General features: G+C 64.0%; 1 protein-coding gene across 10 annotated transcripts in view; it reads left to right on the top strand.

Moving 5' to 3' along the window:
* Nucleotides 1-5,060, top strand: part of KIAA1217 (KIAA1217 ortholog) — a 240,016-nt gene extending 234,956 nt beyond the window's left edge. For 6 of the 10 annotated variants that reach the window (XM_062211186.1, XM_062211182.1, XM_062211181.1 and 3 more), the window contains 4 exons: nucleotides 1,285-1,362; nucleotides 1,467-2,915; nucleotides 3,429-3,548; nucleotides 4,079-5,060. In XM_062211186.1, coding sequence (XP_062067170.1) covers nucleotides 1,285-1,362; nucleotides 1,467-2,915; nucleotides 3,429-3,548; nucleotides 4,079-4,552 — 2,121 coding nt within the window. In that variant the 3' untranslated portion in view covers nucleotides 4,553-5,060. The other 4 variants (XM_062211184.1, XM_062211185.1, XM_062211188.1 and 1 more) reach the window with 3 other exon arrangements.
* Nucleotides 5,061-12,060: the final 7,000 nt, after the last annotated feature.

Here is a 12,060-nt window from a genome sequence, read left to right as displayed (position 1 = left end):
CCTACTAAAACACACACATGGCAGGGAGACCCTCAGAATAGTTGACGGCAGGTGCACCCGCCCTGTGACCGACAAGGGCAGGCGCCAGCCCTGGTTTCTCCTCAGCCGAGGGTCTGTTCCCAGCAGAATGGGCCCGATCTGTGGGTGGAGTTGAAGTGTGGGGCCAAACGCCCCGATTGCGTCATTTGTGCTACCATCTGAATGTAAAGCGGCACCAAAGAAAGTGGTTTCACTGCGCAGCCGAGCCGTGCACCTGTGTGCGGGCTTCGCGGGGGTTGGAGTGGGTGGGAGGAGGGGAGCCCAGGGGACGTGCAGCAGGAGGCGTTGGTGGCTCCGGTTCCTCGAGCTCGCGGGTGTTTCCTTGGGATGGATACCGCCTCGGTCCTGTGCGTTACTGCTGGCTGTGATGAGCGCTCCTCCCTGTGCACCAGGACCGTGGGCGCGCTCTGGGTTCACTTGCGCTCAGCCTGGGCCGCTGCGCCGTGCTCCACTGAACGGCCCCCCTGGGCTGTGCCCTGTCCTGCTGCAGTCGCCCTTTGTGCCTGGGCTTCCACGAAGGAAGGAAAGCAGGGACAAGGCCGGGCCGGGGAGCTGGCTGCTTAGCCCCGAGGCCTCGGAAACGGGTCTCTGCTCCGATCCGCGTGGGGAGAGTAACAGCAGAGCCCTGACACGCAGCCTTAGGCTCAGATCCCGCCGCAGCGGCGTGGCCACCCTGAGTCTGGACCGGGTCCTCGTGGCTGAGCCGCATCAGGAGGCCACAAGTTCTAGTGCTTGTTTTGCTCATCCCAAGGGACCGCAGCCAACCGTCGCGGAAGTGTTCGTGCACACGTTCCTTAACAGAGGCAGAGATGGGACTGAGATCCCTGCTGGGAGGGGTGTCAGCCCCCCTCCCGTGGAGATCCTCAGTTCACAGACAGGAGACACGGCCCCCAGTGCCACAGCCAAGCGCAGCCCACACGGGCGCCTCCCCGCAGTGCTGGGCCCCTGCCGAGGTGTTGCACAGAGGCTGAGCCCCCGCGGGGCCGGCCCATCTTTCTCCTCGCGCCCGGGCCGCCCCTGACCTGTAGTTCCCTCATTGAGGTTTCCGTGTGCACAAACCCAGGGCATTTCTGGCAGCCGGCGGACAGAGCGCTGCCAGGCAGACAGAGCAGTCGGCTTCGCCCCCGCGTGTTCGGAGGGCGCCTGGCCCGCGGGTTTCGGAAGTGTGATTAAAGGAGGCGCTTAGTGGGAGAGCACGGTGAGGGAGTGCCCCGTGCCGTAACGTGTCCTGCACTGTTCTGCCAGAGCTCGGGGCTTCCCCCTGAAGACGCGTGGAAATCTGAGCTTGCGAACCAGCACGGCCCCCACACGGCCTCGCGACAGGTGAGCCCCGCAGGCCCGCGCTGCACCTGCTAGCCGTGCGTATGAATTCCCAGGCTGGCGGCCGCATCGACTAACGTGTGTGGTTTCCCTCCCCGCCCTCTCAGGTCGCGGCAGGGGCTCTGAGCCCTGGGGGCGCCCCCAGCCGGGACACGGGCAAGGAGAATGGTGTTCCTGATGCTTCCCCAGCTGCAGGATCCAAATCCAACGTGTCGGGGAAGGAGAACTCCATACCCGGTGACGCCAGAAACTTCCAGAAACGCACGGTGGAGGCCGGTCTCGGCATCTCCAGCGGGAGCTCATTAGAAGATGAGCAAAGCAAACGAGCGGCCGTGTCAGGGCCGCAGCTCCCCACGCCGGGCCCTGAGGCTCAGAACTACGGAAAGACCCAGGAGAGGGAGCAAGAACGAGGGGAGCACACAGGAAGGGCCCATGTTCCCTCCCTGACCCCAGCGACAGAGCTGACTCAAGCCCCAGGCCCGGAGGCTCCGCCGACAGGGGTGGGCCAAGTTGTCCTCAGACCCAAAGGGGCCAGGAACGCGCCCATGCCGCCCGCCGAGGACGGGGACCCGACCCCGGGTTCCCCGAGCGAGGGCAACATCGCCTTCATGATCACCAGGACGGCTGTGCAGGCGCTGTCCAGCGGCGAGGTGCGGGACATCGTGAGCCGCAAGGGGGAGGAGGTGCAGACGGTGACCATCGACGCCAGGCAGGAGGGGCCGGGGCCCGAGGAGCCCGTCGTGTGCCTGGACAGGAAGCCGGTCATCATCATCTTCGACAAGCCCATGGACATCCGCTCTGCCTACAAGAGGCTGTCCACCATTTTCGAGGAATGCGACGAGGAGTTGGAGAGATTGATGACAGAGGAGAAGATAGAGGAGGAGGAAGAGGAGGAGGGTGGGGACCCCGGCGTCCAGAGCAGTACCACCCCCGGGTCTGCCTCCACGGTGGCCTCGGGCACTCTGGGGGCAGCACAGCCCGCCGAGAGCCCGCTCCCGCTGCCCTTGCCGCTGGTGCCAGGGAGCAGGGTCCCCAGGAAAGCCGAGCTGAGCGAGTCGGGCCCGGGAGACGCTCTGAGTCCGGAGGGCAGGGGCGACGCAGCCGATGAGCAGTTCGACAGCCCCAAGAAGAAGTTCAGATTCAAGTTCCCCAAAAAGCAGCTGGCCGCGCTCACGCAGGCCATCCGCACCGGCACCAGGACGGGGAAGAAGACGCTGCAGGTGGTGGTGTACGAGGAAGAAGAGGAGGACGGCACGCTGAAGCAGCACAAGGAAGCCCGGCGCTTCGAGATCCCCAGCTCGCAGCCCGAGGGGCCGCTCGAGGGCCCAGCCCAGAGCTCCCGGACCGAGGAGATCCGGAAGAACACCTACCGGACCTTGGACAGCCTGGAGCAGACCATCAAACAGCTGGAAAACACCATCAGCGAGATGAGCCCCCGAGCCCTCGCCGACTCCGCCCACGCGGCCCACGGGCCCCCTCCCCACACCCTGCTAGCGCGGGATGACGTGCCCACTGCCCCAGAGCCCCCCACGCCGGTACCGCCAGCTCCGCGTAAGGTACCGTGGTCTGGCGTGGAGCGCAGCGGCGGCCGCTTTCCTAAATCTGCCAATCATTGCCCTTAGCAGGTGTCTCGTGATTGAATCGCTTCCTAGCCGCGGCTCGCGTGGTTGTGGGTGTTGGTGTTGGTGTTGTCTGTTCGCCGTGAGGCCCGGTCTGTGCTGCTCTCTCCCGCACCTCCCAGTCCAGCGGCCTTGGGTGTCTAACAGCTAATCGACTGTGTGTGCACCTGTTGCTGGGCGGTGTCGGGTACACGCCAGGATGCTGGGTCCGCCGTGTGCTGTGGAGATGGTCGATTGCTCTGGTACTCACATTAAAATCCGTTGGATCAGTAGTGAGCGGTTGATTCTGTCTGGTTCTTCCGATTAACCCCAGTCCGTGTCTCCTCCATCTCTCCTGCATGCCGGGCTGGGGCTCCGCACTTCGGGCTTCTCTGCGCACAGTAGGGCAGCCTCCGGGACAAGGCGCTCACACACTCTCCTCTTCCCCCGTCTCACCACTCTTTCCCGCAGGGCTCCGGCGGGGCCCCCCAGACCAGAATGCCAGTGCCCCTGACTTCCAAGAGCAGACCCGGGAGCCTGGACAAAGCCGGCAAGCCGTCCAAGCTGCAGGACCCGCGCCAGTACCGCCAGGTAGTTTTGCCTTAACCCCCAACTTGGACGGACGCTCTCGCGGTTCAGCAAGCCGTAGCTTAGAGCAGTGCTGCGGACCGCGGGCTCGGGGGTGGGCACGAAGCAGGGCTAGCAGCCGCGGTTCCAGCTCTCTCCACGCTCTTGCATGCTCGCGACCAGGCAGCCTTGACGTTGGCGACTCCACGTTTTAACTGTGCGCGCGCTGCCAGGCCCACTGGCTTTGCCCTGAGCGTGCCACCAGGACACCGGGGAGAGACAAGCCCAGCTGTGCTCACGCGGCCCTCGGTCCCACACTAACGTCCTTGCGTCAGCAGCGCCTTAACTCCACGGGTTGGGGGGGCGGGATCTCGGCTCCCTGTGCTGTGCACCTGCGGGGAGGGGGCTCTGGCAGGTGCACGGCACAGACAGCTCAGGCCTGGACGCTGTGGTGGTGTGTCTGTGAGTGGCTCCCAGCGGGCCGTGCTGTCCCTGCGAGGGGCTGGCGGCCGGCCTCTGACCTGTCTCCCCCTCCCCGCCGTCTCTGTTCGCAGGCCAATGGAAGTGCTAAGAAAGCTGGTGGGGACTTTAAGCCTCCCTCTCCCTCCTTGCCTGCCTCTAAGATCCCTGCGCTGTCCCCCAGCTCTGGGAAAAGCGGTTCTCTCCCCTCTAGCGGTGACGGCGCCAGCCTCCCTAACGCACCCGCTCCTAAGCCATCGGCCGCTTCTAACCCTCTCAGCCCCTCCGCAGGACGGCCCGGCCCCTCTGCCTCCCTCATCCCCTCCGCCCCTAACGGCGCCTCCAAGTTCGCGCACGCAGGCAAAGGCCAGCACCTGCCGCTCCCCGCGCAGACTCACAACGGCCGCGCCGCCCCTCCCGCGCCCCCCGCCTCCCCCGCCTCGCCCCCCTCCCTGAGCCACGGTGCCAAGGGCGCCCGGACGCTGCTCGGCCCTGGCCTCGCGGGCTACAAGGCGCAGAACGGAGGTTCCAGCAAGACCGCGCCCGTCGCCACCAAGGAGAGCGCCTAGTCCGGGCGCCGGGCCCGCCGCTCCACCGGTGGCTGTGTCGTGATTCCGCGTGTCGCCCGTCCGTGCCCAGTGCCCCCGTGAAGTGAGCGTGTGTCTGTCGCCGGGGAGGGTGAGGCGCAGGTGCGTGCGTGCGTGCGTGCGTGCGAGGCCCGAAGACGCGCGCCAGGCGTGTGAAGCAGGACGAAGCCGGCATCGCGTGTGTTTTGTATGAAACTGTTTCCTGTCGGAGACGAAGCCATCAGAGAGGTGCCCGAGTGTGACTGCACGACGTGGGAACCATCTATGGAGTTCTGTTTATTTTGGTGTTAGAGCTTTATTACAGATTTCTATTTTTGTCAGAACTTCATGGTTCCTTTCCAGATCTTTTTTGCCAAGACATTTTGATACTAGAGCATCGTACACGCACCTGCCGTGGGCGCCGTGGAGAGGGCGATGGGGACACTGGCCCAGGCGGCCCTGCGCTCCGCTGGCTGCCCGCTTCCCTCTCGGTTCCCCCCTCCTTCTCCCCTCCTCCCCTCCCCCCCCCGCTCCTCCCCCTCCTTCTCCCCTCCTCCCCCTCCTCCTCCCCTCTCCCCCTCCTCCCTTCTCCCCTCCCCCCTCCTTCTTCCCTCCTCTCCCCTCCTCCCCTCTCCCCTCCTCCCTCCCCTCCCCCCCTCCTTCTCCCCTCCTCCCGTCTCCTCCTCCCCCTCCTTTTTAATCACAAATCTTTTCATGGTCTGCAGAATCTTCCTTCCCCTCCCCCTCCTCACCCCTTCCCCTCCTCCTCCTCCCCCCTCCTCCTCCTCCTCCCTTCCTCCCCTCCTTCTCCTCCTGCCCCTTCTCCTCCTCCCCCGCCCCTTCTCCTCCTCCCCCTCCTTCTCCTCTCCTCCCCCTTCCCCTCCTCCTCCCTTCCTCCCCTCCTTCTCCTCCTTCCCCTCCCCCTCCTGCCCCTCCTTTTTAATCACAAATCCTCTGATGTCTGCAGAATCTAACCCCTTGCTTGGTTTTCCGACACGGAGTCAGCCAGGCTGTTGCGTTGCGGATGTTAAATGCACACCGTGCGGTGGTGTAGGCGATGCGCGTCTGTAAATGTATCCATGGAGACAGACCCCGAGTGCTGTGTGTGCCGGCACGGAGGAGCCCACACCAAAGTGAATTCCTATGCACGCTCGGCCGGGTCGGGCGCCCTGGGCAGGAGGAGCCTCCCCAGACGAAGCACCGAGTTTGCACAGCGCGAGTGTTCTTGTAAATAGGTGAATTTGTACAAGAGTCATGTAATATACAGAACTATAAGCGGAGACTTTGCAAAACGAAATAAGGGCTGCATGCTTATTTTTTGTACCTTGTCGCCAGAGCGGCTTCCGCCAGAGACACGGCGTCACTGTTACGGAGCCACGCGGTGGGCTTCGCGGGCGTGAAGAGGGGCCGCGGCCGCCAGCGGGCGCCCGAGGGGACGGGCGGGACTCGCTGGGTGGCGAGCCCACGCCACGCCGCCCTCCTCCAGCAGGGGGCGCCCACTCCCGTGTCTTTTTTAAGATTTCCGGTAGCCGCTAAGGTAGAAATAAAATGTCTTTCTCACTGGGATGTGTGTGTGTGTGTGGGAGGGAGGGCGTTCTCAGCTCTAAGCAGGGCCGTGGTGCGCAGGGCGCCGTGCCCGCTGACACACCGGGCAGCCCGTGGGGGTAACCCGAGCTCGGGAGCTCTGGGAACGCGGGGGCTGGCCACCTGCAGGACCGTGAACCTGGTGGGTGGACACGGAGCGCAGACACCCTCAGCCCCACAGCCGGGCCTCGTATCCGCGCAGAGCCCCATGTTCCAGCCACGACCCAGACCCTCCGCAGTGGGCGATTCACGGTGGCAGGCCAGCCAGAGCCCCAGCACACGGGCACTCCAGCTGGGTCACGGGGACACGGGGTGGTCGCCGGGCTAAGGATCGGCTCCGTGCAGACCTGCCTTGCCTGAGGGAGGCCTAGCAGTGTCACCGGAGCTCAGAGCCTGCCATAAGTTGGCCCGGCACCCACGTGGGCCTGACGGGAGTTGCCCGGCCGTGCCCCACCCCCCCGGTGTGGGCCCCATTCCCACCGCTGCTGACCGCTCCCTCCACGGGCTCAGCCCCGAGGCCACGCCCAGGGGCCCGTGAAAGCTCCTGCCAGTCTCCTCCCTGGCTCGCTCCCCACCGGGCCCGAGCTGCCCGAGGCCCCTCGCACTGCCGCCCCTCCGGGGTCTGCAGGTAAGGCCCTAGTTTTCCTGATTCTGGGTTTTTGTGGTTCCACGTCCTTGTTGGGTCTCGCCCGACCGGCACACCGGCCAGGGCTGTTGTAAGTTGGCGGCCGCTCCACCAGGAGACACAACCCGTGCTGGTAAAGATCCCCACAAAACCGCACTTCCTCGGACATGGGGGGGGGGGGGGGGGACGAGCCGCTGGCTTTTCGGGTGGTGTTCGACTCTTAGCGCCCTGTTTTTTAAGTTCGTCGTCGTTCCACTATCGACTCATCGCGTAGGACAATAATTCCTAGAGGCAGACGGGCGGGCGTCTGGGATTCATTCCACCTGCAGCCGGCAGGCGTGGGACCCCGCGGCTGGGACCTCGGTGCCAGGGCGCGTTCTGGGTTCCCCCTCTGGGGGTGGGGAGTCAGTAATGGGCCCCGCGGCGGGGACCTCGGTGCCAGGGCGCGTTCTGGGTTCCCCCTCTGGGGGTGGGGAGTCAGTAATGGGCCCCGCGGCGAGGACCTCGGTGCCAGGGCGCGTTCTGGGTTCCCCCTCTGGGGGTGGGGAGTCAGTAATGGGACCTACCTCCTGGGGCTATTGGGAGGGTTAAGTCAGAGTAACACAGAACTCTGAAGACCACACTTGTGGGGCGGCCCCTACCCCTCGCAGGGTCCAAGCGGGTGTCTCTGATGCCCCCAGTGGCATTGAACCCCTGCAGGTATTACAGAGTTCCTGGTGGCGGGAAACGCTGCTTTCCTTCGATGATGCTGTTTGCATTTGGGATTCTTTCCAAAGTAAAAAAAAAAAAAAAAAGTCCCCCCCGCCCCCCCGACTCACGGAAGCCCAGGCTGGGACGCGCAACTCTTTCCCAGGCCTGCAAAGTCCAAGGCAGTGCACGCACCCGGCCCCCCACCCCCAGGGACGCTGGCAGCAGGTGTGGCCACCCCCACTGAGTGGCGGCTCCGAGTCTCTCCCTCTCCCACACCTGTGGGCAGCCAGGGGCCTCCTGGAGGGCGGCGAGCAGGTGCAGCCGCCTCTGATGTTTAGCCAGAGTCTCCGGGAAAGCTGGCTGGGAAGACCTCCCTGGCCACGGGCGACCACGCACGCCCTGGTCCCCGCTCCCGAGACACAAGTCACCTCCTCAACCAGGAGAAGACCCCAAGGGAGGGTCCCAGGCCCTGCCAGAGCGCGTGTTCACCTGGCCCGCCTTGGAGCAGACCCTCCGCCCCCCCCCAACCCCACCCCGGTGACCACAGAGGCGGGAAGGTGAAACCACACTCCACTCCTTGCCAAGGAGGCCACGGTGCTTCCTGGGCACACCACAGACTGGCACAAATTCCTATATAAAAATAGTGACGAATTAGGCAGAGAGGGGTCTTCCGTCTGCTGGCTCGCTCCCCAAATGGCTGCAAACGGCCGGAGCTGGGCCGATCCGAAGCCAGGAGCCAGGAGCAGAGAGCTGGATCAGAAGTGGAGCAGCCAGGACTTGAACCGGCGCTCATATGGGATGCCGACACTGCAGGCGGCTTTACCTGCTATGCCACAGCGCCAGTCCCACCTAATTTTTTTTTTTTTTTTAACATCGCCGGCATTTAGAGAGAGCGCCCCATCCTTGGGTCCAGGTGCATCGAGGTATTTCGCAGGTGTTCCACATCCCCTGCCTTAATCAACACACATGCCCTGCGGGGAAGCCGCCCTGGAGACGGCCTGGGGCTGGGAAGGCAGGAACCGCAGGAGGGCTCTGGGGTGAGGCCGCGGCCTCGGGCACAGGACCCTGGGGATCTGCTCCAGGGGAGGGTCCCCTCTGGTTGCTCCTTGCAAAGAGTGGGCCGTTTTCTTCCATGGATTCAATCGCTGAGCCAACCGGGGTCAGCCATTCGCACTGGGATTATTGCACTGTGTGCTGTGGCCACCTCACCTTCAGGTGATGGGCAGGTGACAGTGGGTTGGTACCTGGGGTTCTCTTTCCCATCAGCCCCCAGGTGGGCAGCTACATCTGGCAGGCGCAGGCCAGGCACCTGCCAGGAAGGCCCCATCCCTCCTGTGCCAGCCAAGCCCGGCTCCGCCTCCCTCCAGGCCCCGCCCCGCCACTGAAGCTGGCGCCTTCCCTCCCGCGTTGCACCTGCTACCGTCCCGGGATTAGCTTCTGAAAAGTTCTCGGGGTCCGGGTCCTCCGTGGGTTCCAGCACTTCAGCCCCTCAGAGTCAGCCTTTGAAATTGGGGGACAAGCCTCCATTCTGTGGGGTGCACCCATGTTTTGTCCGGGATGAACGTCCCTGCTGCCTGTGACACCACACGGTGTCTGAATGTTGCCGGACGTCTGGGTGACAAACGTGTCGCACAGCTTCGCAGGGCTCGGCAGCCACAGCCGCTGATCACAAATGGCCAAGGACGCCACCCGAAGGAAGCTGGGTAGGGTTCGCTGCTGGGATTCCATTGCTCATGCAGGGGTGGCGCTGGCACCTGCTCCCCGGGCAGCTCCTTACAGCCCACCAGCCACCATGACCTGCACCTGCTAGGTGACAGTGGCACCTGTCACTGTGACGCTGAACTCCACAGCCCCCTCCCTGGGGGCAGCAGCACTTGGGGGGCTCCGTGTCCTTGTGAGCTCGGGTTGTTGGCGGGCTGCTGATGTTGAGGGTGTTGGAGGGTCTTGGGGGCGACTGAAGGACCTGACTTCCGCAGAGCACACACGGAGCCCCTCCCTGGGCCCCTGCGAGGCCCCCACACCTAGGGGTCCCTGCCACTTGGTGACCTGAGGCACACTGGGGTGCGTTTGTCGCTGAGGTCCCGTATGGTGGTGGGTTGTGTTTTAGTGACGCATTTCACCCACTGCCCCCCAGGCCCCAGCCTCACAGAGCAGAAAGAAGTGCCGTGGGAGGGGGCTGGTGGGAGGGAGGGGGACTTGTGTCCGGGGCGGGACAGTTCAGAAACAGAGACAGCCACGGTTGGTGGCGGCACAGGAGCCAAAAATCAGGGCAAGACCGGGAGTCGCAGGGGCGGCTGGGAGGTCCTTGAGCACAGATCAGGAGATGGGAGGCACCAAGACCTTCTGTGGGTCCAGCAGTCTGTGCCTCCCCCAAGCCATGCTCACCCTGCTTCTGCCTGTACCACACCCAAGGCGGTGCCTGCTGTGTCCCCAGCGTCTCCATATTGCCACACCCCGGGCACGGGCTTCCTTTAAAGCCTTCACTTAGAATGACTCCCTGCTAAACACGGACCATGGGCAAAAGACAGCCTTTCCCGTCAACACGGCTCTGCAGGGCGCAGGGGCACACGGAGCCACGGCAAGCGGCGGTGGCACTGGGCACTTATCTGGAGCACACTGAGTGGCATCTGTCTGTGCCAGCATGAAGAGGGGTCCCCAACACTGCCCTGCTGAAGTCAGAGCTCAGAGTGTGGGTTAGCCAGGGGTCTGCAGGTGGGTTAGGGGCCTCGGAGTTCTTGGGTCTCTGTGTGCATCCTTGGACATCTGACCACCCACGTGACTGCCAGCCCGGGGCCTCGGCCACCTCCTGCCTCCGTGTCCCTGGTCTCCTCTCCCCCCAGGCAAGCTCCCTGCTCCAGCTGAGAGGCGCTCAGTATAGCCGGGAGATTCGGCTTTTCTTCCAGGGCAGAGTGTGCTGGCCAGAAAGAGCTGGGGAAAGACCACACCTGGGAACGTGATCCTGAACCAGGGGAGGGGCCTCGCACTGAGAAACCCTGGGGAAGAGGCTGCCACCATCCTGTCCCAGGTGGCTCACGGGGGACACTCCCCATGCAGTGAGAAGCTGTGTCCTCCTGCCCATTAGCCACAGCTCAAACCACCTGCCCAGGGGCTCCCTTCACCGTAGTCCGCTCCTGAGACAAGCCCAAGGCTAGGGTTGCCTCCTTGGCAGGGGATGCCCTCCCCACCCACACCCTCGGGGAACCTCCTGTTCCTTTGCTTGGTGCCGGCTCCTGTGACGTCCCCTCCAGGAAGCCTGGGTCAGGGTTCCCAATGGGAGTGTCCTCTCCTTTGTGGCACTTGGTGGTGGGGGATAAAAAATCCAGGCTTGGGGCAGGTGTTTGGTGTGTTGCTGAGGTCACCCCTCGGGGCGCCTACATCCTGCACCAGAGTGCCTGGTTTGAGTCCCAGCCCCTCCTCTTCGGATCCAGCTTCCTGCTCAAGCACCCTGGGAGGCAGCAGGGGGTGGCCCAAGTGCTTGGGCCCCTGGCACTCACGTGGGAGACCTGGGTGGAGTTCTGAGCGCCTGGCTTCAGCCTGGCCCAGCCGCACCTGTTGCAGGCACTTAGTGAACCAGAATTTGGAAGATCTGTTTCTCTGCTTTCCACATAAAATGAAAACACTTGGTGAGTTTCTAACAAGTCTGCAAGCTTTGTCTGCACACACACAGGCAGAAGCCCAGGATCGAAGGCTCTCGAAGCACCATGCTCCCCTGTGGAGGCACAGGCTGGTGGAGCGAGTGGGGGGCCCACACCGCCCCTGCCCCGACAGCATCCACTGTAAGACCCCTCGTAAGACTGTAGGCTGCTTTCAGATTCTACTGCGTCTTAGGGAAAGAGCGTGCCGCTGCTGCCACCTGCTGGTCCTGTCTGTAACTTCCTGCAAGAACAAAACCTGAACTCGGACATCCACAGCCCGGGAGGAGAGCATGAGGCGGGGGGGGGGGGGGGGGGGGGGGGGCTGTTCCCGGCAGCCCAGGGCCTCTCCTTCACGTGTGCTCACCATCCCCCTTCGCCCCTCCCCAGGGGGCGGTGAGATGGTGAATGAACATGCCCACAAACGAGGGCCCCCTTCCATGCACTGTGGGGAGGGGGTAGCACCTAACCTAGGGGTCGAGTGTCTGCTGGTGGAAGCCCAGGTGTCAGAGGGTGGCTCCGAGGCGGGGGGCACACGGGGGCAGCCCCCTCTCCCACTGGCTGTAGGTTTTGCTTCGCTCCCTGGGAACACCTTCCTATTCCGTGTGTCGTTGGGGAGTTTGGCCATGCTGTGTGGGGATAAGGGAGCTGGTAGCTGAAATTCACGGACAATGATATTGATGGAAGCTGAGGGAGCTGCCTGGGGCAGTGGCTTGGTGGTGTCAGTGTCACCAGAGCAGAGGCCCATCTCCAGTGGGCAGCAGGTGGTGAGGGATTTTGCCAGAATCAGCACCAGCCTCATGGGAGTGCCCCCTCTCTGAGTGTCTGTGTCCGAGCACCCTCGAGAGGGCCTTACGTTCTGAGCAGTGACATCCCACAGCCCCGTCCGTGGCAGCTATCTCCCCGAGTCCCTGTTCCACACTCGTGCAGGCATTAAGCTGGGCCAAGGACAAACTGACCACCCCTGCTAAGTTTCCACC

The sequence above is a fragment of the Lepus europaeus genome, chromosome 14 (assembly GCF_033115175.1).
Source record: "Lepus europaeus isolate LE1 chromosome 14, mLepTim1.pri, whole genome shotgun sequence".
In the NCBI taxonomy this organism is placed as follows: Eukaryota; Metazoa; Chordata; class Mammalia; order Lagomorpha; family Leporidae; genus Lepus; species Lepus europaeus.
This window is presented reverse-complemented; position numbering and strand designations above follow the sequence as displayed.